The 25749-nt window shown below is 50.1% G+C and overlaps 1 protein-coding gene across 1 annotated transcript in view; it reads right to left on the reverse strand.

Moving 5' to 3' along the window:
• The window catches only part of Creb3l1 (cAMP responsive element binding protein 3 like 1), a 41697-nt gene that overhangs the window by 2086 nt on the left and 13862 nt on the right, over positions 1-25749 (reverse strand). The window contains exons 2-10 of the mRNA XM_021193356.1: positions 17985-18213; positions 11902-12086; positions 9859-9937; positions 8482-8639; positions 7735-7884; positions 7511-7569; positions 7314-7382; positions 3448-3547; positions 2551-2677 (exon numbers count right to left, since the gene is read on the reverse strand). Coding sequence (XP_021049015.1) covers positions 2551-2677; positions 3448-3547; positions 7314-7382; positions 7511-7569; positions 7735-7884; positions 8482-8639; positions 9859-9937; positions 11902-12086; positions 17985-18213 — 1156 coding nt within the window. The remainder of the gene's footprint in view (positions 1-2550; positions 2678-3447; positions 3548-7313; positions 7383-7510; positions 7570-7734; positions 7885-8481; positions 8640-9858; positions 9938-11901; positions 12087-17984; positions 18214-25749) is intronic.

The raw sequence follows: 25749 nt of genomic DNA on the forward strand, positions 1-25749 counted from the left end.
GTGATTTTAGATTAGTCACACACTCTGCTCTGGTTTTGCTGAGCATCAGTTTGTTGATCTGTAAAATGGGGATAGTATAACCAACCTCACAGAGATTCAAGGATTCGATGAGTAAATGCAGTATAAGAGATTGAAGCTGTGATTTGTAAAAGCATGAGCTCACAAAAATGTAGCACTTCTGAACAAGACGGTAATGGTTTGCTTACTGAAAACTGGGACTTTTCTCTCCTTGTACTAACGACTGAACCCAGAGCTTCATAATAGCTAGGCCGATACACTATCGCCAGGATATGGTCGCTCTCTCTCTCTCTCTCTCTCTCTCTCTCTCTCTCTCTCTCTTGTTCTCTCATTTATATTGAGACAGGGTTACACTAAGTTGCTCAGGCAGGTCATTAGTTAGTTTTGTAGCCCGTGTAAGCCTTACACCTATGATCTTCAGGCCTTGACCTAAGAAGCTGGGATCACGCTGACAGGACCTGCAGAAAGCTGAGTTCGAATCCTCCCGTGCCACTTAACTTCCTGGGAGACTTAAGGAAACCTTTTTCTTTTCTCTTCTAGGCTAGTTCCTCTGAGAAGTCAAGGGGAGAAAAAAATGAATGTTTGTTGGACACCCGTGCCAGGCATTATATAAAGCCCTCAGCTTAAAGCCAATTAAATCTCACACGAAGCCGAAGCCCTGGGAATGAGGTGTTTTAAGCCCCGCTTCCTGCTCATCAACAAGGGTCCCCATAAATTGGCTTCCTGGCTCCAGTCTGCTGCCTGCCTCCCAGCTTCCCCTGCAGGGTTTAATCTATGAGAATCTATGGAAAAGGCGGCCCCTGGCATTGTGTGAAGCTGCAGTCCGGAAACCAGCCCGCTCAACAAGCCACCTCCTTCCTCAGACGTGCCCTCTGCCCTGCCCTGTGCTTCACTCCCTCCAGAGGCTCATTCATGCCCTCCCTCCCCCTCCCTGGGGTTTGTACTTTAGCACAGCCCCTCCTCTTCTGTGTCTGCTTCCTCTCCTCTGGCCTTGATAGCCTTGGCTCTCTGAGCCTTGCCCCGCCCCCGCCCCGCCCCGCCCCGCCCCCGCGCCAGCCCGGCCGCCCCATCACAGCCCTCTCCTCTTAGTTCTCCTCCCAGCTCCCAGCTCCTGTCCTCCCTTCTAGCCTCTCAGCCTTGCTCACCGCCCCCACCCCCACCCCTGCAGTACCCCTCCTCTTCACACACTCCCTGCTCTCCCCTCTCTCTGACCTCTCATCGTTTCCTCTTTCTCTTCAGCCATGTAAGATTCATGCTCCTGGCATATGAAGGACGGCCTAGAAGTTCTTCCATGGGTCTACCGGAAGTGGCCTCTACCTCTGAAAGCCACGCAGATCTTTGCTATGCCCTGGCTGTTCATGGCCTGTCTTTCCCCTTATGTCAGGGGCTATTCCAGAAGGCACGGTGCATGCTCACTGTGAGGACCGCAGCTTCTTGGGGGTGAGGACCGCAGCTTCTTGGGGTCTAGAAATCAACATCTGGATGCGCACCCTGGCTCACATTACTAGCAAATGGCAGTGCCAGCTGTGACTGATTCTGACCTGAACCACACCGCACTTTACTGGGGTGGCACCCAGATCACAACTACCACTCTCCCCAGGGGCCGGCGCTCCCAGCAGAGTCCTGACACCTGCTGCAGGTCCTGTGCCTCAGCAGCTTTCTTAATACTGTCACGCAGACCCTATCACCCCATCAGAAATGACTGAAGACTGACACTCACTTGCTGTCCCTAGAACACTCTGCCACTCTCTAAGGCTGCCCTCCCCACATCGCTGCACCAAAGGATCTCAGAGTGGCAAAGAATCTGGTCCCCAGGCTGGAGAGATGGCTCAGCGGTTAAGAGCACTGACTGCTCTTCCAGAGGTCCTGAGTTCAATTCCCAGCAACCACATGGTGGCTCACAATCATCTGTAATGAGATCTGATGCCCTCTTCTGGTGTGTCTGAAGACAGCTACAGTCTATTCAGATACATAAAATAAATAAATATTAAAAACAATTAAAAGAGTCTGGACCCACTTCTACAACTAACATTAAAAGGGTCATAGACCCTCACTGGGGATCCGTTATTCTACTTGCAGAATTAGAGTATAGAATGAGAGAATGCCAACCCAAATCTCTTAAAAATATTTATTATTATTATTTTTAATGTGTATGAATGCTTTGCCTGCCATTGTGTCTGTGCACCACCTGTGTGCTTGGTGCCACCAGTGACTAGAATTTGGCATCTGATCCCCTGGAACTGGAGTTGCAGGTGGCTGTAAGCCACCATATGGGTCGTTAGGCATCAAACATGGTTCCTCTGGAAGAGCAGCCAGTACCGAGCCATCTATCTCTCGAGCACTCCAGACTTTTTGGAGACAGGGTCTCAGTAACGTATCCCTGGCTACTCCTCATGTAGATGACTGGGCTGGTCTTGAACTCATAGAGATCCACCTGCCTCTGCCTCCATAATGCTGGGATTAAAGGTGTGAGTGCACTGACACGGCTTCTCTCTAGTACCTGGCTTTCACCCAGAGTCTGGAAGCACTTACTCTGACTGGCTGCATAGACGCTGTCAGCTGTGATAGGGTCTTCTTTCACAGTCATGGAGCCTGAAGAGAATGCAGGAAGGCAGGGCACAAGGGAGCCCAGCACCAGAACGAAGCACAAGGCTGCCACCTAGTAGTAGGCAGAACAGTCATCAGATCCGGGGCAGGGCAGGCCTACGAGACTGGCCACTCCCAACTCTCCCCACCCCAAAGCATTCGACGAAAACCGCTCAGTGCCCCCCCCCCCGAAAAAGGCCTCCCCAGAGCTGGCTGCTTTCTGGAAGTGTGGTCTCTTGCTCTCTCAGAAGCAGGCACAGGCTGCTCAAGTCACCTTCAACCCAATCTAGTGACACGAAAGGGAGCACCAGAGACCAGAGGGAGGGGTTCTGTGTGGTTCTCACCTATAGAGGAAAGAAGTCAGGAAAGGAAGAAAGGGAGAGGGGGAAGGGAGGGTTGCAACTGTGACCAGGGAGGAGGACACATAGTCACATCACCTTCTCAGCCTGAGCCCGAGAAGGAGCCAAGGGCCCCGGGGAGCTCCAACGAGGCCCTGCCATCAGAATGTCAGAGGCAACATGTGCTTACTTGGGAAGACAGACTAATAGGAGAGAGCCACACAGAGGCTGAGCCTGACCTAGGTGTCCCCTCTAGCCTTGGGGACCCCGGGGGCTCCTTTATTTTCTCCCTGTCACCCATCCCAAGAAGAATCACACTCCTTGAATCTATAGAAGCCACTTTCCCAAGGACCTGCCTTTCACTAGATTTAGTTGCATCAACCTCACATCTGTTAGAACTGGCCTGGACAGGTCACTGGTCCCTTCAGTTTCTGCTCACTGTCCTGGAGAGCTAGCCCCAAGAAGAGCTTCCCCCTGCCGCCTTAGGCTAAGGGGTAGCACCTACCATGAGGCAAGTGCCAGTCTGCGTGGCCGCCATCTTGTACGGTCTGGAGATCTTGCTGGTGACTAGAGTCTGGAGTTTCTGCAGCTGCTGGAGCAGGGTCCTGAGGAAGGCACGGGAGTCACCGTGGGCACTCAGGTACAGCAGCCATGTCTGCATGTTGGCCTCTCCCGAGGAGCCCTGGCCGGCTCCTGACTGGGCCTGTATGCTTTGGTGCCCATTGTAGTCAAGATATAAAAGGTCCACCTCCTGGTAGGCTCTCTGCAGCCTGGCTTGGGTCTTGGGGACGTGACTCACGGTGTAGAAGCTTAGGGGTGCCTAACTCTTGCTCCTGACTCCCCAGGAGAGAATGGATGGCCTTTTCTTATCCAGCACCAGTCACAGAGACATGGAGTCTCCTCCTTTGCACCCCACGGAACCCTGATTCCACGACAAAGACACTTGACATAGCGTGTAGTGCCGTCAGTAAATGGGCATTGCTTATGTTCATTATTGCTGGTTTTTTAAAAAAAGATTTATTTATTTATCTTATGTATTCGAGTACACTGTAGTTGTCTTCAGACACACTAGAAGAGGGCATATCAGATCCCATTACAGATGGTCGCAAGCCACCGTGTGGTTGCTGGAAATTGAACTCAGGATCTCTGGAAGAGCTGTTGGTGCTCTTAACCGCTGAGCCATCTCTCCAGCCCAATTTATTGCTGTTTTTAACCATTATCACAGCACCTGTAGCACATTAGCTTTATTTGGAGAGTTCCATGATTGTCTCAGTTGCTAACCGAGGGCAAGAACTAGGTATTACCCAGCACGGAATCCTTTGGGTACACACACTTATTTATTAATGGTTAATACTGCACTTTTCCACCCAGCTGTGTCCTTGCAGTTCCTGATGTGGACAGCAGGTGGCGAAATAGTCTTAAAACTCTGAGATTTTTCAGGGCAGAGGTTGAGAGGTGAAGTTTGAAGGCTCCGCCTCTACCCAGTTCCTGCCTGAGAAGCTGGGTCTGAGAAAGGAAAGGAGAAAATATGTAGCAAGTTCTCCTGAGGCCCGGAAACAGAAGGATGCCCAGGTACATAGGAAGTTCAGGACTGAGCTACAACACAGAAAAACCCTGTTTTCAGCACGCCTGGAAGAAGCCTTGCACTGAGCCAGGCAGTCAGAGGGGAAGGAGGATCAGGAGTGGAAGGATAGCCTCAGGGACATAATGAGTTTGTGGTCAACCTGGCTACACAAGAACAGGTTTCAAAAAGTATCAGGGGTAGTTAAATGGCTGGGCACATACAAGTACTTGCCAGCAAGCCTAAGATCCCAAATCCAGTCCCTGGTACCTACAGGGGGAAGGAGAGGATTGACTACTACAATTTGCCATCTCACCTGCACAGGTAAGACCATGGTGTGCACACACATACTCAAAAAATAAACAAACTAAAAACTTAAAAAATATAAACAGACAAAAACTAAAAACATAGCAAGGGAGCTGATGTTTAGTGGTAAAGAAATTGTACGGTGTGTACAAGGTCCTAGGTTCCACCCTCAGTTAGCTAGGAGACAGTGTCCTTTGCTAGGATTCTACTAAATACTGTTGTTCTAAATCCATACTGTTGTTTGTGTGACTGTAATTACTCCTAGAAAACAGTATGGATTCAGGCTCAGGACACTATCTAGAATCAGAATAGTATTATAAAGGGGACAAGCATTCTTTAATGCCACAGATCATATTGGTTCTGGTTGTGTCTTATAGAGTCCCACATCAGTCCTGTTAGCCAGTTGCTGATGTCACATCACTGTCACCAAGAATACTGAGGACCAGAGATGCTCACAAGAAACAGTAGAGTCACAGACAATAGCAGACTCTGGCCAGAACCCAACGTCCAAATCTGTGGTTTTATGCTACAAGCCAGGTGCCGTGCCGGCTTCCTGAGACTAATGTTTCTCAAGCCCAGTGTAGTGGAGCCATCCAGGGTACGGTTAAAGTGCAATTTGGGAGTTGGAGGGATGGTTTAGCAGGTACGGTGCTATCGCCAAGCATGAGGATCTGAATTTGTATCCCAACACCCATGGAAAAAAGCCAGGCATGAGCTTGTGGCAGAGCCCTTTAATCCCAGCACCCAGGACACAGAGGCAATGATCTCTGTGAGTTCGAGGCCACCCTGGTCTACATTAGCAGGTCCAGGACAGCCAGAGCTATATAATAATAATAAAAAAAGACCTCTTCTCAAATTAAAAAAGAAAAAAAGGAAGGAAGGAGGAAAGGAAGGAAGGAAGGAAGGAAGGGAGGGAGGGAGGAAGGGAGGAAGGAAGGAAAAGGGCTGGAGAGATGGCTCAGTGGTTAAGAGCACCCGACTGCTCTTCCAAAGGTGCAGAGTTCAAATACCAGCAACCACATGGTGGCTTAAACCATCCTTAATGAGATCTGACTCCCTATTCTGAAGTGTCTGAAGACAGCTACAGTGTACTTACATATAATAAATAAATAAAATCTTAAAAAAAAAAAAAAAAAAAAGAGCACCGACTGTTCTTTCAGAGGTCCCGAGTTCAATTCCCAGCAACCACATGGTGACTCACAACCATCTGTAATGGGATCCTATACCCTCTTCTAGTGTGGCTGAAGACAGTGACAGTGTACTCATATATACATAAAATAAATAAAATCTTAAAATAAAAAAAAAGAAAAGAAAAGAAAAGAAAGGCTGGCTGGGTATGACTGCCCAACCCTGGTGTGTTGGAGGAGGGGGCAGGGACACTGGACACAGAGCCAGCCCAGTTAGCCAACCAGTGAGTGTCAGATTCAGAGAAAGATCCTGTGTCAGACGATAAGGTGAAGAACAAAGAAGACGCTGGATGCTGACCTCTGCATACATATGCGCGCACACACACACACACACACACACACACACACACACGCACACACGCACAATGTACATTCTGGCCCAGCAATCTTAGCAAAGTCCTGAAATTCCTGATTTCTCACAAGTTCTCAGGCCACATGGGGAGCTGGCTTTGAGTAGAAAAGGCCTGGCCATCAGATGTAGTAGTATGGAAACTGCTCTAGGGACGTACTAAAGTCCTGATTGAAGGGGCTGGCAAGATGGCTCAAGGGTTAAGAGCACTGACTACTCTTCCAGAGGACCTGGGCTCAGTTTCCAGCATCCATATGGCAGCTCCTAATTGTCTGGAACTCTAGTTTCAGAGGCTCCAACACCTACTTGTGGCCTCCATGGGTACTGCATGCACATGCTGCGCAGACACACAGTAGGGAAAATGCTCCTGCACATAAACAACAAACCACAGCAACACTGGTGGCAGCCAGGGACAGGGACACATGCTCGAAATCTACTCCTTAGGAGGTAGAGGCAGAGAACTCAGAAGTGCTGAGTTCCCCAGCTACTTAGCAAGTCTGGAGCCAGCTTGGATTATATGAGACTCAAAACAAAATAAAATCTACACAGCTCGCTGAGCCTATCTGTGCTTTCCTACCTATCCTGGAGCCCTCTAGGTAGACCAGGCTGGCCTTGAACTTACACAGATCTGCTTGTCTTTGCCTCCCAAGTGCTAGGATTACAGGCACACACAACCACGCCCAGGAAGAGAATAAGTGTTTCTAATAAGTTGAAAGACAATACTGATGCTGAGAAGCACAGCTGGAAAGTTTCTGCCCTGCACAGTCTCACGTGAACATCTTACCGGCCTCTCAGAAGTCTAGAGTCATGTGCAGTCAGGGACACCTAGGAAGTCAGGGACCTGCAGGGCTGCAGAGCTCCCAGGATGTGGGATGCATGCTGGAGTATCACCCTGAGCTGGTTATCTCTCCTCTCTCCTGCCTCCCAGAGCCTTTAGTGGGCAGGTGGGACGCAGGGGTGCCACTCACCTGTTGGCAGTCTCTAAGGTTTCGACCTTCTTCCACAGCTCATTGTTCTCTGATGTATATGTCTCCACCCTGGAAGGGTCAAGCAGGCACAGGTTCAGGGCGTCCTGTCCCCCAGCCACCATCGCACTGCCTGCAGCCAGGCCTTTGGTTGAGGACAGCACACCAGGCTGGGGTCCCGGCCTGAATGGGACACTTACTTCTTTTCTAGACATTCCACATATTCCTTCTTCTTGCGGCGGCTCTCCTGGGCAGAGATCTGAGGAGGAGGGAGGAGGAGGAGGTTCCAAAAGAGGGGTTACCATGGCCGAGTATCCCCTTCCCAGGCAGTCCCCGGTGTCAGAGCTGACATCACCGAGGGGCCGAGGCCCCCTTCAGTAGAAATGTCCCCACAGTCCTAGGGTAGGGACAGCTCCGGTCTTACCTTGTTCTTAATTTTCCTGCGTACTCTCTTCAAGGCCTTCTCCTCAGCCTTGGTGAGGGGGAGCTTGGTGGGGATAGGGTAACCCTCGGCGATCAAGGTCCGCTTCTCCTCTTCTGTCAAGAGCAGTGGCCCTGATGTCCCCTGCAGTTTCTGGAGAAAGCAGACAAGCTGGGTTCAAACTCAAGCACTACTGTGTACTATCTATAGATTCAAACCTCTGACTCTCGGGTTGGAGAAGGGGAGGAATCCGAGTTAGGTCCAGTAACATGGATCAAGTGTTTGAATTGTTTTGTGAGGTCCCTTCATCTATCCTACCTAGAATCCACAGTCTCAAAGCTCATTCGTCTAGGGTCCCCTAAACAGCATCTTCCTCAGGCCCTTTCTCACAGTTCCAGTTAGGAGGAGCCATGACCTCCTCAGGGATCAAGGTCTCCTCCATTTTGCCTCCAAAAAGTGCTTCTTGGAGACAGGCTGTGTCACTCGCCAGGGCTTAGAAACAGACTCTCGTCTTGGTTCCATAACTGGTTGCATCCGGGCCCTACTGGACAGTGTCTCTCTACCTTTTATTTCTAGTCATCTTGGGGCAGAACTGAAACACCCCCCTCTTACCTGTCAAACGGGTCCCTGCCTGGATCTGATGGGGTAAGTGTCAGACTTGGGGCTCCCTGACCCTCTTCACTGGTCAGGGAACTAGGTGAACCTACTTATTTCCTCATCTCCAGGATCAGCCCATCCCTAGTTGCTTACGTGAGGGGCAGTGAGGAGTGGAGAGGTGGAAATGGCCGTGGAGGAGCGGGCCATGGGCCGGACAGGGCTGGAGGGGGGAAGAGAGCGGGGGCTCTGGGATCCGTCACTGTCGCTGCCATGGCTGCTGGGGGGTGTTGGAGGCATCTGTACGAGGTCCTCTGCAAAAAGTAGAGGACTTGGTTAGTAGGGCTGCACCCCATCTCTGCGGTAACGTTATGAGAACAGCTGAACATAGGCTGAACCAGCCCTGACTGCAGAAAATGTACGGAGAGGCCCTTGACCTGAGCTGGGTATCAATGGCCCTAGCAGTGTTAGAAAGACATTTTGGCACCCATGAAGATGGTCGCTGAGTGCTGCCTCTGTGATGGTTGGCATATGCTCCACCCAGGGGGTGCACTATTAGAAGGTGTGGCCTTGTTGGAGTAGGTGTGTCACTGTGAGCAAGGACTTAAGACCCTCATCCTAGCCGCCTTGAAGTCAGTCTTCCACTAGCGGCCTTCAGATGAAGATGCAGAACTCTCAGCTCCTCCTGCACCATGCTTACCTGGATGCTGCCATGTTCCCACCTTGATGATAATGCACTGAACCTCTGAACCTGTAAGCCAGCCCCAATTAAATGTTGTCCTTATAAGAGTTGCCTTGGTCATGGTGTCTGTTCACATTAGGAAAACCCTAACTAAGACAACCTATCTCTCTCTGCTGGTGCAGAGGGAGCCCCCTGCCACCTTGGTGAGGAGTCCCTTGGGATGCATGCTTCTTTACCCATAGCTTCACAGGATTCAGGCTTTTAAAGCCCCAGTTCTGTAAGTCCAGAGAGGACTAAGTTCAAACCAGACCCATGGGGTTCAGGCTGACCAATGTTCTTTCATTTCCTTTCTCTGACTCTAAAACATGGATCCAGTCTCAGGGTAATAGGATGGGTGGTAATCAAATGAACAGATGTGTGAGTGGAGTGAGGGATGGATTCATGGATGAATGGATGGATAGACAGATGGGTGAATAGATAGATAGATGGATGGACAGATGGGTGGATGGATGGATGGATGGATGGATGGACAGATGGGTGAACAGTTGAGTAAGTGATGGATGGATGGTTATATAAATGGAAAAAAAAGATGACTGGTGGCTATAAAGTAGTTTTCAGTTATCAAGTGGATGGAAGGAGGCTCAGCAAATGGAGTGAGGTATTGGTAGAATGACGGTGGTTGAGGACTGGGTAAGGAAGGAATGGAAGAATAGGGAATATGGATAGACAAGGAGTGAGAGATTGGGAAGGTGAGAGTATTTGGGGGAGAAGCGGGAGTTTTGAGGCACAGGGGTGGTCTAGACGGATGCCGTCTGTCCATGACTAGGAGTCTCTCTCTCGTACACACTTACCTGGTGTCACTTTGAGAAACTGGCTCATTTCCGGTGGCTCTGCTTTGATCACTGGCAGCTGAGTCATTTCTCCCGGGGCCTGAGGAAGAGACAGATTCATCTCCATCACCCACCCCTGGGACAATTCTCATCAAGCCCTTCACCCTCCTCCCTCCCTCTGGCTGGAGGTTTGCCCTGCATAGCTGGAGGAATGGCTGGCCTCAGTAGTGCTGGGCTCAGCCCAGGCAAGTCCTCATGCTGAGAAAACCATTCGACACATTCGACAAAGAACAGTGGCTACACACTGTAGGTCAGAACTGGGTCTCAGGAAGGGAAAGTTCCTATGGTACCTAGGGTCAGGCCGCCTCCCAGGTAGAGGCTGACCCTTCACTGTGAAAGCCATGTAGGCCTTGGTATGGGGTTGCCATGAGCATGGGAGGTCATGTTAGTCCCACTGTAGCTGTTGGATGAATGGGAACAATAGTACAGGAGGAATTAAATGGGCAAGGCTGAGAGGAAGCAGCAGGAGCTGAAATGTCATGTGGATCCTCTGACACAAATGGGAGTAGAGCCCAGCCAAGGAAGCTTGCAGCAGTGAGAACCCTTTGGGGGGCTTCAAGTTAGGCTTGGGTGCAACCAGATGTACACTCTTAAGAAGAATGTGTTCCTGTGTATTTAAATTCCAAAGTGATGTTATAGATAGGGCTTCAGGAACATGTGTGGTTTTGTACGTGTGAACCCCACCAGCATGCACGTAAGTGGAGGTCTCTGTGAGGACTTGGCTCTTGGGGCTGTCTCTCCCCACTGCATCTGCTGCCTGCAGAGATGATGACACTGTGTGGGAGACAGAGTGCTGGACATAGGACAACAAGGTGTTCAGTAGCTTGGCCGTTCCCTGGTCTCCATCCAGCTTAATGGCAGCACTTCGGATGAGGGGACCTGAGGGGAGTGTGGAGCAGTGCAGCCCTTTGGGGGTTCAGATAGTTACAGCCTGGCTCCTGTGTCCTGTGTAGAGTGGGAATCCTCTGCTCTAGGGTCCGACAGGCCAAGCTCAGCTGCATGATTTAGGGCTTAACTCCCGGGCTCTTGTTTCCTTTCCTGCTGTGGTTCCTTCTTCCTTCTGATATCGGCTGAGCTAATTCTGGAGACTCTCTGGGGATTAAGCTGGTCATTTGTCCTTGACCTTGGGGGCAGGGAAAGGTGACCTTTCTTGCTTAGGACCACCTACTTTGAAGAGGTAACCCAGGTGGCCAGCAAACTCCGGCCTAGGGATTAGTGTTTATTTATTTTTATTTTTTATTTATTTAATGTGAGTGCTCTGCTGCAGATACATCTGTGTGCCAGAAGAGGGCATCAGATCCCCTTATATAGATGGTTGTGAGCCACCATGTGGTTGCTGGGATTTGAACTCAGGACCTTTGGAAGAGCAGTCAGTGCTCTTAGCCACTGAGCCATCTCTCCAGCCCTAGCATTTATTTATTTAAACTATAGAATTTTAGGCCCTGTGTCTTGTACCCATTTTACAAAGAAGGAAGCTGAAGAAAAAAAGAGATCATCCTGGAGCACATTAGGGAACCAAACCTGACTCAGCAAAGCCTCTCCCAGAAGCCAGTGGTCTGAGCCTCATTCCAGGAAGGGTCTTAGATTTACAGCTGTTACCTATACACTCCAGAAGTGGAGGCAGGGATTCTCATGAGCATGGCTTATTAATATAAATACATGTTGATCTTTCTCTAAGTCCTGGAACTTAAAAGGAAAGGAAGTATCCTGGGGCATCCCCCGTTCTGATATCCTTCACTTGGAAACGAACCCTCAGCCCTGCCTGGTACCCTGCAGGCTTTCTCTGATGCAGGGAGGGCCCAGCGTGCTTTCAGGGCACTGTTACCTGTGCCTACTGGAGGATGCGGAAGGGATGGTGAATGTGGGAGGTCCAAGTCCCTCAGTTCCCAGGGTTCCCAGCTCATGGACCCTGGGGTGCGGTCCAGGAAGTTGGGTGTGACTCCCCTCCCTCGCCGCTCAGCCTCCCTCCCTCCCTCAGCCCCTGTGCACAGTCCCCAGGCTTACCTGGTGAGGGATGGACAGCCGGGGGATGGGGCTGAGGCCCAGCAGTGGTGGGGTGACCATGGCGGCGGCAGCTGCCATGGCAGAGGAGGCAGCCAGGGGATCAACAGGCGGCTCCGGGCTCTGCTCCTGCTTCACCATGATGGAGCACAGTTTGTTTCCCAGGGCCCACGCTCCGTGTTCCACATCTGGGGTGGGGGTGGGGTGAAGTGGGAAAGACTCAGGTTCAGGGGGCTCCCAGAGCACAGAACTCTGACCTACTGCCTACCAGGGAGCGCCTGGGACTGAGGCGTGATGTCAGAGTGCCCATCTGGTCTAGAAGCAAACCCAGGCCACTCTTGTGAAGTGGGCTGGAGCCAGAAGAGGCAAGAGCATCCTTGTATTTAGGCACTGACTGAACAGGTTTGGCCTCCGCACCTAGACCTCTCCTGGCCTGCTGTGTGACCTTAGGCAAGCTGCTTACTCTCTCTGAGTCTCAGCTTCCTCATCTTTGAAATGAGGAAAGTGGGGCTGAGGTGATGGCTTTCTGTGTAAGAATGAGGACCTCAAGCTGGGCGTGGTGGCACTCACCTTTAATCCCAGCACTGGGGAGGCAGAGACTGGCAAATTTCTGAGTTTGAGGCCAGCCTGGTCTACAGAGTGAGTTCCAGGACAGCCAAGGCTACATACACAGAGAAATCCTGTCTCGAAAAACCAAAAACCCGGGATAGCATTTGAAATGTAAATAAAGAAAATAGTAATAATAATAAAAAGAATACAAGAAAAAAAAAAAAGAAAAAAAGAAAAACCAAAAACCAAAAATCCAAAACAGAAAAACAAAACAAAACAAAACAAAAAAAAGAATGAGGACCTCAGTTCAGATCCCCAGCACCCGTATAAAAAGCTGGGCTCAAGAGCATATGACAATCAGTCCAGTAATGCAGGGGTAGACCAGGAGGACCTTCAGGGCTTGCTTGCTAGCTAGTGTAGCCAATCAGTGGGATCTCAGGCTCAATGAGAGACCCTGTCTCAAAAAAAATAATGGAAGTGTGATTAAGGAAGCCACCGGATATCTGTCTTTGACTGCCCCATACATGTGCATACACATGCACATATGAACGCACATGGAAAGAAAAAAATAGAACAGTCAGAAAAATGAACAGTCAGACCTAGTGGGGAGATTTGCAGGATTCCTGGTACAAAGCTTGTTAACACTTAGCACAGTGCTTAGCAAGAAGTGAATGTTCATTAATCAGTAACTAGTGTTAACACGATTATCGTTATTCAGTAAACACTGCCCTATTTAGCAGTGTGAGAACACCTGGGGACAGGGATGGTGGAGTCAGAAAGGTGAGCAGGTAGCACGGACCGGGAGCTGCCCTGGGACTGTACCATGATAGGATTCATAACTTTAGATTTATTTCTATTATGTTAAAGTCAAGAGTGTGCTGGGCTGGAGAGACGGCTCAGCGGTTAAGAGGTTAAGAACATTAAGATTGTTCTTCCAGAGGTCCTGAGTTCAATTCCCAGCAACCACATGGTGGCTCACAACCATCTCTAATGGGATCCGATGCCCTCTTCTGGTGTATCTGAAGACAGCTATGGTGTACTTACATAAAATAAAATCTTTACAAAAAAAATTTACGTGTGCGTGCGTGCAGATGTCTGAGGAAACCAGAAGAAAGCACTGGATCTTCTGAGCCAGAGACTCAGGTGACTGTGAGCCACGAAGAAGGGCGAAATCCTCTGGGATCCTCTGCCGGAGCAGCACAGGCTCGCAACCACTTGGCCACCTTTGCAATCCTCAGATTCTGAATTTGGCTCTTTCAACTGCTTCTCAGACACCATGAAGTGAACCCTTCTAGTTCATCCTGCCCTTCCTGCTAAGCAGGACTGAGGGCTAGCTAAGTGGGGCTCCTGTCCTGATGAAGGAGATCCAGGGACTTCTGGACACAGAGGTTTCCCAGTAGTGAGCTGAAAGTTATGGTTGTGATTGAAAACATGTTTGAAAAAAAAAATCAGAGCCAGTGAGACGGTTCAGTGTGCAGGTCTGGGAACCCCGAGAGTGCAGGTCTGGGGACCCCAAGTCTGAGCCCTGGAAGCCACACCACATAAGGGAGGAGAGAGAGCACACTCCACAGAGTTATTCTGTGACCTCCACAGGCGGTCTGTGGTACACGTGTGCCCTTCATAACACACACACACTAATAGTAGTAGTAGTAATAGAAGAAGAAGAAGAAGAAGAAGAAGAAGAAGAAGAAGAAGAAGAAGAAGGAGGAGGAGGAGGAGGAGGAGGAGAAGAAGAAGAAGAAGAAAAAGAAGAAGATACAAATTGGAAAGCTGTTTAGATGGCTGCAGTTTCTGGAGGTGGTAAGATTCAGAATGTGGCCATGGGAATGGACGGCTGAGGATGCTGTGTTGGAAGACAACTCTCTCACGTTGTCCTATTCTCCTGGAATTATATGGGCACTACCATCCGTGTACACCCTCAGATTCATAGTTTCATAGACTGGAGCCTCCTTACGAGATGCTCAGGTGCTTGCTGCTTGTCAGTTTTAGATTTGAATGTCAGTTGTGAAGCCCATTCTATAAAAGGACCGAGCAGACTGGCTCAATGTGGGGGAAAATCGGGTGAGCAGGACAGGGCGGGCGGGCGGGCGGGCAGTCGGGAAGGTATGAGTGTGGGGCGGGTGTGGGAGGTAAACAGTGCAGGAGAGAAGACAGAGAGAGGAGCAAGCAACAGCAGGCCGTGGGAACGGAGAAGAAAGAACTTGGAAGAAAAGAGTTGACTTTCGTTGGTCTTTTTAAAGAGAAGGTCTCAAGTAGTCCAGGCTGGCTCTTGGACTTGCTACGTAGCTGAGGGTGACCTTGTTGGCCTTGATCCTCCGGCCTTACCTCCACCTCCTGACCATCAGGTTTACAGGTCTGCGCTACTGTGCCCAGTTTATGCTGGTACTGGGGATGGAACCCAAGGCTTTATCTAGACTGGACCACCACGCGTGACATTAGAAACATAGTTCAAAGGGTGAGTTCCACAGACTCGGTGATGGGGGCTCATGGAGGTGGAAGGATATTTAGGTTTTCCAAGTCAGAGTCCACCTCCTGACACGCAGTCATGTAGGGTGTAACTTGTCGTCATGTAAGGTCTTTTGGCTACACCTGGGCTTCAGGGCTGGCATGGCTCAGCTCCCGGTGGGCAATGGGCATCTCGCTCTTCTAGGGCAGTGTTGCCCACTGTTGCAGCAGTAAGGCAGGGGCCAGGAGGTGAGCTTGCAGGGAGTTGGGTGGAGGGGACTCTGAGGCCCGCCCACTATGGGCATGGAGCCTGAGAGCCCAGCCCTGGGCCACAGGCAGACCCCAAGGCCCAGGAACACCCACAGTCTTCCCAAATTACAGGGCCAAGCTGTGGGCGTTCGGGAAGCTGTCCCCGCAAAGGGCCACAGACAAATTGCTTTAAAAATAGACCTGGGGTAGCTGAGGAGTTGCTGAGCCAGCCAGCAGGGTGGATCGAAACTCTGTCATCCATCTGCCGTCATCATCTGTCATGGGCTGAGAGGGGCCGCATCACGCGTCACGTCCCTGCTCTTCCCAGGCTAGGGTCTGAGACCTCACAGAGGTCCAGGAACTTGGCAGTTGCGGAAGTGTTGGTGAGCAGCTGGGACCTCAGCTGTCACAAGCCACGGGACCTCCCTAAACTCCAGAAGGTGTCCCTTCCTTCTTGGCAGGGGGAACAAAAACCAGTTTCTACTCTTGGAGCGACTCTGCAGCCTGGTTCAATCTAAGAGCACAATGCTCGTGAGCTAACGGAGATTCTGGGAAGGCATCGTTTTCTCCCCAGTTAATAGAGTGGGCAACCAAGAATTTACATTCAAGGCCAGAGTCGTCTGGAAGGCAAGATGAACAAATTTCATTCATTGTTCTAACCACTCCTAGAATTAATAGGAATGTATAGTTCATGTTGGGCCCAGAGCTGAGAGCCTTATGGACAGATATGTATGTGTGTGTGTATATTATATGTATACATATACATACTATATATGTATACATATTCATTCTTTTGTTTCGTTTTTTTTTTTTTTTTTTTTTTTTTTTTTTTTTTTTTTTTTTTAATTTTTTTTTTTTGGTTTTTCCATCCTGGAACTCACTTTGTAGACCAGGCTGGCCTTGAACTCAGAAATCTGCCTGCCTCTGCCTCCCAAGTGCTGGGATTAAAGGCGTGCGCCACTTCTGCTCAGCTGTGAAGTCTTTTTTTCTGGATCAAATAGGGATTATTAAAGTATTTCTACCTTGCCTGGACATTGTGTGGTACAAATAAAACAGGGGAGCCGCCTCCACCATGGAGGCAGGCAGTGCTTCGCACGCCTTCACGACTGTCCCCGCAGGGAGACGAAGATACTGAGGCTTCTCAAGGTTAAAAGACAGATCTGGGGGCTGGGGAGGTGACTCAGTGGATAAGAGAACCAGCTGCTCGCTCAGAGGACCCAGGATTCAACTCCCACATGGCAGTCTGCGACTCCAGTTCCAGAAAATTTATCACCCTGTTTTGCATGTATGTGATTAACATACATACATGTAAGCAAAACAGCCATAGACAGAAAATAAAAACAAATCTAAGAGGGACAGGTCCGTGGTCACCCACCCATAAAAATGACAAGATCTGGATTACCTGTGTTAGGGGAAAGGACAGAACAGGCAGTGTTTTGGGGTGGGGCAGTGTGGGTCTCAGCTGCTAAGTACCCTCGAGGAGCAGTTTGGAGGCAGAGGGCTGCTTGCTTCGAAGATGGGAGATGGGAGAGAGGTTGCCTCGCTGAGCTCCACTTCAGGAGCCAAAATTGAAACAGGGCGCCTAAATGATATTTTGGAGTATGTCGGTATAAGGAGATGGGAAGTTCTAGATACTCTGTAATTTGCCTATACTGATGATGACGATGATTGATGATGATGCATGCTGGAATCCGTCCTTTCTTTCTTTCTTTCTTTCTTTCTTTCTTTCTTTCTTTCTTTCTTTCTTAAAGATTTATTTATTATTATACCTAAGTGCACTGTAGCTGTCTTCAGACACACCAGAAGAGGGCGTCAGATCTCATTACAGATGGTTGTGAGCCACCATGTGGTTGCTGGGATTTGAACCCATGACCTTCAGAAGAGCAGTCAGTGCTCTTAACTGCCGAGCCATCTCTCCAGCCTGCAGCATTTCTTGTTTTGTAGTTTGTGTGTCTGAAGACAAGGTCTCACCATGTAGCCCAGGCTAACTTCAGACTTAGCACCATCTACCCAGCACCCTGAGTGTTAAGTTACCAACACTCGCCTCCATGCTGGGCTGGCTGCAGCTCTGCATTGATCATTGTTGTTTATTTTACTTATTTAATTTTAAAGACAGCGTTTCTCTGTGCAGCTCTAGCTGTCCTGGAACTCACTGTGTAGCCCAGGTTGGCCTCTAACTCACAGAGATCTGACTGTCTCTGCCTCCTGAGTGCTGGGATGAAAGGTATTAACCACCATGCCTGGCTCTTATTTTATTTTCTGAGTGTGGATGTGTATGGGAGGGTTCAGATGTGTGGGTGCATGGTCATGTGTGTTTGTGCCTATGTAGGTCAAAGGTGGGTGGATGTTATATGTCTGGCTCTGTCGCTCTCCAAATTATTATTTGAGGCAACGTCTCTCACTGAACCTGAAGTTCCCTGTTTCAGTTAAGTTGTCTGGCTAGCAAGCCTCTGGGATCTACTTGTCTCTGGGTTTATTCTTCTCCTCCATGCCCCTGCCCCATGGTTACAGGACTACCACTATCTAGCCAGAGATTCAAACTCAGGTCCTCATACTTGAGTGGCAGGCACGTTGCCCGCTAAGCCACCTCCAGCAGCTCCACAAAAGGTGCTGCATTTGTCACAGGCTGTCAGTGACACTGTTGTCTAAGGACCACTCTTTGTGAACTGCTTATTGACTGAAGCCAGGGCAGGACCTTTAAGAAGTGGCCAGATGGGTTTGATTTCAGGGGCACTGAGAGGCCCGGAGCTGCACCCTGCTGTAAGGGGCTTGTGGGCAGATGCTCTGGGAGTCTTGGGCGGTGGATGCCCCCTCCCCCTCCCAGGAGCACTTTCCCATCTTACCTTGGGTGGTGTCCTCCATCTTGACAGGCACAAGAGGGCTCTGGGGTGCAGAATCCCCACTCAGGGAGTAGCTGTGCTCCGCCTGGATGCCTGGAGCAGGGGAGTCCAGTTCCATGTCCAGCAGAGCACTTTTCTCATCCAGCACAGGGTCATCAAAGAAACTGCTGAACAGGTCATTGGAGAAGTCCTCCATGTTCTCCACAAAGTGGTCCAGGTGCTCCGGAAAGTGCTGGGGAGGGAAGGGAACCTCAGTGTGACTTGAGAGGTGCTGCTGTGATGGGCACATCTTCATTCTTTTCTTCCTACCACTTATACTATATGACACCATATCATGACACTACTACCCTCACTGTGACCAGTGTACCAGGGCACTGTCACCCACCCCGTGACCAACATCACTGGCTTTAACTCCTATTTATTTATTTATTTATTTATTTATTTATTTAATGTATGAGTGCTCCGCTGCATATATATCTGCCTGCCAGAAGAGGGCATCAGATCCCCCTATAGATGGTTGTGAGCCACCATGTGGTTGCTGGGAACTGAACTCATGACCTCTGGAAGAGGAGCCAGTGCTCTTAGCCACTGAGCCATCTTTCTTTCTTTTTATTTAAACATTTTGTTGTTGTTGCTGGGCATGTGGCCTTTGCCTTTAACTCCAGCACTCAGGGGGCAGAAGCAGGTGGATCTCTGTGAGTTTGAGGCCAGCCCAGTCTATATTGTGAGTTTCAGGACAGCCAGGGCTATGTAGAAAGACCCTGTCTCAAAAACCCTTTTTGTTATTATCATCGTTATCATTACAATGTGTGTGTATGTGTGTGAATGTGTGTGTGTGCATGTATGTATGTGAATGTGTGTGTGTGTGTGTGTATGTGTATCTGTGTGAATGTGTGTGTGTGTGTGTGTACATGCATGCACACACTGCATATGTGTAAATGGCAGAGGATAACTTTGTGGGTTGTTTCTATCTTTTTATCTTTAAGTGGGGTTGGAGGACCTAATTCTGGCTGCTAGGCACATGAGACAGGTGCCTTCACTCACCGAACAATCTCACAAGCTTCCTCACCTTTAACTTTTTTATTTATTAAAAAAAGGGGGGGGTCTGGAGAGATGATTGAGCAGTTAGACCACTGGCTGCTCTTGCAGAGGACCCAGCTTTAGTTCCCAGTACCCACACAACTATTCTGTAGCTAGTTCCAGGTAATATGGCACCTCCTCCTGACCTCTACAGGCACCAAGCACATATATAGTGCACACACAAACATGTAAGCAAAATGCTCATACCTATTAAATAAATAGGAACATATTTAACATACAAAATGTATGGAACCGGAGAAACCAGGTGACCCCTGGCCTACACACACACACACACACACACACACACACACACACACACACACAGATAGAGAGAGAGAGAGAGAGAGAGAGAGAGAGAGAGAGAGAGAGAGGCAGATAGACATATAGGGCAAAAGTCACAAATACTATCTATGAAGAACATGGGGTGCAGTAAATGCAATGTGGCCCAGGAAACCTTGTAACTCCACAGAGTTCCACCCACCTTGATTTTTTTTTTGGGGGGGGAAGGCTATTCATTTTATTTTATACATATGAGTGTTCTGTCTGCATGTATGACTCTGCACCTTGTGTATGCCTGTTGTCTGTGGAAGTCTGAAGAGGGCTTCAGATCCCCTGGAACTGGAGTTACAGATGGCTGACAGATTTTATGTGGGTATTGAAAACTGAACTTGGATCCTCTGCAACACGTGCTGTAAATGGCTAAGCCATCTCTCTAGCCTTCTTGCCTGTTTCTTTGAGGCAGCGTGTTGTTAAGTAGTCTAGGATGGCTTCAAACTCATGACCCTCCTGCCCGAGGCTTCTAAGTGCTGGAGTTTCAGGCATCTACTGAACCCTTCTCAGGCTGTCCTCTACCCCAAGGCATCAGACTGTGGGGCCGCCTCCCCCTCACGGAGGCTTGCGTCCTGGCCTCAATCATTCCAGCTGTTGACTCAGACTGTGTAAGCAGCAAGTGGTGACTCACTCATGGGTTATGAAATCGATTTAGTGGGTTATGACCAGAACTTAAAAAAATATACTTAGAAAATTTTTCCTTGACACACAATAATTGTACATATCTTTGGGGCAGACGTTGACATTTCATTACATGTGCCAATGCACAATGCCCAGACAGGGTTAATGGGGCATATCTATCACCTTAAACATGTATACTTCTTTTGTGGGGCACTGACATGCTGTCTCCTAGCTATTTTGATATATATAATTAATCGTTGTCGACCACAACTACCCTACTGTGCTGCAAAGCATTAGAACCGACTCCTTTGCTAGTGTATCCCAGCCCCCACTGCCCCCTCTCCACAGCCCCCATTTTCCCTGCCATTCCCAGCCCCTAGGAACCACTTTTGTGCTTTCTGATTTTACCACATACAGGTAAAAGTATGTTTTTTTATTTTCATCTGGGGCCTTGTGTGTGCCAAGCACGTGCTTTATAAGTCGAAGTTATATAAACTGTCCCCGTGTCCATGTGGGCATTTATAGCCAGAGTTTAAGAAAAAATAGCACAGAACAAAATACAAAATAAGTAGAAAATATCAGAATCCATCAAAATACTGAAGTAAAAATCCTGGCAAACTATTAATCTCAGCTATATGTATACTTGGTACAGATGTCAATTTTCTTTCTCAGAAATAAACAGACAAGAGCTTTGACCATGATTGTGGGAAAGCTAATCAACCCCTTGTTTTAACCTCCTCTGTACATAGCGGGGCTGATAATGGTTTCCATTGCTAAGATCATTGCAGGGATTAAGCCAGTCCATACGAGTAAAGGTTTCAGATAGTCCCTTGCACAGTCATAAGTCAAGAAAAGTCATATCATCAATAAAACACTCCTGGGCCAACACATACTAGGTGCTTTTTGTCCTCTTGAAGAGTCATTAATGTGCAACACAGTGGTACTATTGTTCATGTGCATTAGCTGGTTGGTTGAATGAGACTGGGCTGGGGTTGCTTCAGGTTCTGTGTTCCACCTGGAGACTGTGAAGGGAAATGGCTCCAGGACCAGTCTTTGGCTTTCTGTGTCTGAACCATTAGGACACAGGCAGGATGAGCAGTGCCTTCTGCTTCAGGGTAAGGCTTAGCATCAAATGTGTAGTCTTCCAGGGGCAGGGGGATGAGCAAAAGTCTGGAACCATAGAGAGCTGTTTTCAACTCTTAGCTCCACTACTCGCTGACTTTGAAAAACTTCTCTATAGCTCCTACTCCACAGCATTGCCATGGGGATCAAGTGTTGGTTAGACGCCTGGTACCCACCTCATATGATTATGAGGATGCAATGGTCGAGTGTACGAAGCGCTCAGAACAGCCTGTGGTAGTAGTACGTATGAAACACTTGGTAGTTAATACTATGAAAACAGCAGCCCCTAAACTCGGGCATGAGCTTGGACTCTATAGAGGGAAGTGGTTTGAGGCTCCCTCCTGAGCAAGTGTGACAAGAAACTCCAGGGCAAAACGAATCCAGAGATACCATTGGTATACTCTGGGCTCCCGTTTCTGTTCTTCCGGGATGCTTCGTCATTATTTTATATTTTTCTTTTGACTTAAACTCCCCAAGTGCTTTCATGTATTCCACCTTTTCCATACCCTATGGTTAACTTGAATTTCTGATCCTCTTGCCTTCGTGAGGAGCTGGGATGGAACCCAAGGCCTTGTGCATTCTAGGCAGCTGCCCTTACCTACTGAGCCACGCCCCCAGCCCATGCACCAGTTCACTACTCCCCAAGGAACAAAGGCATTGCTTTACATTTGACAGGCAGGGCAAACAGAGCCAGACAAAGACAGAAAGTGCCCATGGTCCCTCAATACCCAGACCTTCCCCAGCCACCACAACACACACCTCTCCTTTAGGGACTAGCCTGGCTGGTGCCAGACTATATTCCTGGAGACAGGTCTGTGCCTTGTTTACCTGCTAGCCACTCATTCAGTAGGGGTGCAGGGGTAGGGCTTTGCATCTCAGAGTAAGGCCACTAGTGTTTTAGCTGTTCAGGAGAGTCTGGGCGGTGCCGTACAAAGAGCTCAGGGTCTGAACAAGTCTCTAGAACAACCGAGAACCTAGACAGAAACGCTTTAGGGATGTATGATCCATTCTCACGGCCATCATCCCAGGCCATCCCAGCTGGGGGCGCTTCCTTCCAGTCGAACTCGGGGATTGGGATGCGGTGATGGTGGTGGTGGTGGGGGGGAGCGCTCTCCAAGGCTGCGGTGGGGCCCAGGGGAGGGGGTTGCACAGAGCTGGAAGAGCCATGAGTCAGCGGCCACGGTATTTCTCCAGCAGCTGCTCCGCAGGCGATAGGGGTTTGCCAAACTCCTTCCCGGGGGCCTGGGAGAGAAGAGCTAGCCCCCCCTCCAGTCTGGGATATGGGGTCCCTGAAGGTTTTCCAGTTTTAGGAAAATAAGCGAGGACCCCCTTTGGAGGTGCCCGAATGAACTTGCTAGGGGGCCTCAAATGACCCGGGTGTTGTGAGACGCCCACTACCCCACCTGCTAGAAACAGCCAACGCTCAGCAGGCTGGGAGCGGTGGGAGCCAAGTGGAAGAGGAGGGCGGCCAAGGGGCAGGCAGGGTGGGGTAGAGGAGCTCCCGCGCTCATTCCTCCTTGTCCCAGGTTCCTGGAGTGCTGGGTGGATGGTGTGGCCCTGTCACACAGCACCTAGACCCATCTGCCTCTCAGGGGAGCATTGCCACCAGTAGCTGCTCACTGACTACTGTAGCCTACTTCCATCTAATGTCTGGCCTCTCGCAGCATCTCAGTTATGGTGTGAGACAGCAGGAACCTGAGAAAGTCGGTCGTCTATGCCCCTCAACCCATTTGCTAACAAGAAAGCTAAAATCCAGAAAGAGCAAGCCATTTACCCCACAGTCACACGGCGTGCCGCCAGTATCTCGGACGGGGTTCTCCGCAGCTCTGGGATTGAATTGAGGGGTAAGGAGGTTTCCCTTATGTTCTATACCCACCTCCCTCCATCCCCGTAAAGCTCACTCTAGAGATTTCAAACCTCCCCATCTCTGGCCCTGGTCGCTCTCGCCCGCTATCGAGACCTCCTCCAGTCCACACAGACACACAAGAATCATATTTAGGCTGTCTGATGGAAATAGGGGGTGGCGCTGGGGGGGGGGTAGGGGGAGAAAGGCCGGTGGCCAGGAGTTCACGGAAGGCTCACGCCAGCGTTTGAGGGGGCGGGGTGTTCTGTTAGGGTGGGCAGTCTTCGGGGGGTGCCATTCCGTACAGGCAACGGGGGTGGGAAGCCAGAGAAGGAGGCATTGGAGAGATTTCCCTCCTCCTTAAAGACTTTTTCCTACACTTGTGCCAATATCAGCTCTTTTTCGGCCGCCACAGGCAACAGGCGCCGGCTCCACTCTCTGGAAGGAGAGGTCCCCAGACCTCCGGCTCTCAGGCTTGCACCCCGCCTCCCCGGCTGCTGCTCCTCTCCTTGGCGCTACAGCTCAGCCGCCCGCCCTTTAAATTTTAGCGGTGGCGAGGGCCCTGCTTGCTCCCCGCTGCAGTTACGTGGCTTAGTCGGCCTCTTGGGCCCCGCCCCTCCCAGGAATCCCGCTTGCCATTGGTGAGAGTAGAGAAGCTCCTGGCCAATGATAGGAGGCTGCGAGCCACCGCCCGCCTGGCCGGGAACGCGGTTGCGCAGAGATGGGCTCTAGACCGGGAAGCTTGCTGGACAGAGGGGCAGTATAACCAGTTCTTAGTTTGTGTCTGGGGCAGAGCTGAGATGGCAATTCCACGACCCTAATCAGTCGTGTGGCCACTTGCGGTGATAGGCGAACGGAGAGAGAGCAACTCACTTCCAGTTCTGCCCCTCCCCCTCTTCCAGTAATCTTACCATGGGGTGGCACGAATGAACCCCAACCAGCCCCTGGTGTGAGAGGGGATGTTCCCAGGGTTGTATAGACTGAGCTCTTTCCTTAACCTTTGCAAAGGGGTCACTGCAGACAGCGAAAATGTCTGGGCGCAGCGGTCAGCTGTGGTATAAGTAAAAGCAGCCACTCTGCGCCTCTCTCCCTTAGACCTGGACCTGGTCCCCTGATGCCTGCACCAAACCCTGATCCAGAGAGATTCAGCCCGTGCTGCGTGGGAAAGACCTAAGTTGGTCCAGACTGAGATATGGGATCAGGGGTGGGGGAAATCCCCTGCGAACTTTCCTTCTGAGAAAATAAGCTCTGGGAAGAGACGGGAGGGGAATCCTCTCACATTTCCCTCGTTCTTTTCCCAGGGAGGGCAACAGACGCCTCTTGTCCCCTAACACACTGACCCATACATTCCTGGACGGTTACTTGCCTAGTGTTCACTAGATAATTGCCTCCATTTCAAGCCCAAAGGCCACCGCTGTGAGTCACTGCTGTGTCCAGTGTGGGTGGGAGTTGGGTGAGGGAAACTTAAGACTGCCAGAGACATGGACTTCTGGGTCCCCAGTTGTCAGCAGATCTCCTTGTCCTTAAACATCACCATCCAGGTATTTGGGGGCCCTAAAAGACTATGAACTTGTCTTCTAGAGACAGGCTCTTGGCTGCCTGACAAAAGGGCATAGACACTGGACCAGAACCCAGGAGGCCCCAGATGGAGAGCCCTTCTTGGCTCTGCTCTGGGGTCCAGGCATGGTCAGGTGGTGTGCCCAGGTTTCTCCTGGGTTACCGTTTGTGTCCCCCCTGAATCGAGGTGTCAGTCAGAAGGAAGAGTCAGCTCCTTCTTTGTCTAGCCTTTCTGAGCCTAGAAGGGATAAACGTCTTCCCAGAGCCCTCCTGGCAGGTGCGGGGGTTACAGAGAATCTTCTCTAACGTCCTATCAGCCCCTCTTCCTACAGGCCAAGGAAGGGCTGGTGCCGGGTTGACCTGTTTTTCCCTTATTCAACGATTAACCGTGAAACCCAAGTCCAAATACACAGGGATGCTTCTGTGAGTGCATGTGTACACATGTGTACACATGTGTACCCTGCATCCCAGACCTGGCACGGGAGGGACCTTCCACCCAGAGAATCCCCACTTCTCTGACATGACACCCCTACCCCCACAACTGATACACTGAGCTTTGTCTTGCACAGGGTCTATGATGTGTATATTAATACTCCACCCATAGCACTCCGGATTACATAGAGGGACACTACCAGGCAGTGACACAAGCCCAATGAGACACTCATCAGATGGGGTCAGATGGACACCAATTCAAAGGATGTGCCTCAGGGGTTAGAGCATGTGCTAAGTGTGCACGAGGCCCCGGGCTTCTATCACCAGTACCAAAACCCCACCAAAGGCCAGGTTTGGTGATGCGTACCTCTAATCCTTGCACTTGGGAGGCAGAAGCTGGTGGATCTCTATGAGTTTGGGGCCAGCCTGGGCTACACAGAGAGACCTAGCTCAAAAACCAAAACAACAAAAGCACAACACAGGAAAGACACAGTCATGGCCACCACACTCACCACCTCACCCCCCCCCCAGCCTAAAAGATGAGCGAGCTAAGCCTGAGAGGCACGTGAGCCCCAGCAAGAGAAGGTTTGGGAGTCCTAGCTTGTTTGACACTGGGACAATCACAGCTGGATTTGAGGAGTGGCTGTCACGGAGACTGGAGCAGGGTTTGTGCCAGCATATGCTGGAAAAATAAGCTGGCACCCACTGCAGGCTACTTCTAAGCCAAGGAAGGTCCTGAGAGGGCATATACCACCTCCGCAATTCCTGCTCGGTAAGTCTAAC

The sequence above is a fragment of the Mus pahari genome, chromosome 3, assembly GCF_900095145.1.
Source record: "Mus pahari chromosome 3, PAHARI_EIJ_v1.1, whole genome shotgun sequence".
In the NCBI taxonomy this organism is placed as follows: Eukaryota; Metazoa; Chordata; class Mammalia; order Rodentia; family Muridae; genus Mus; species Mus pahari.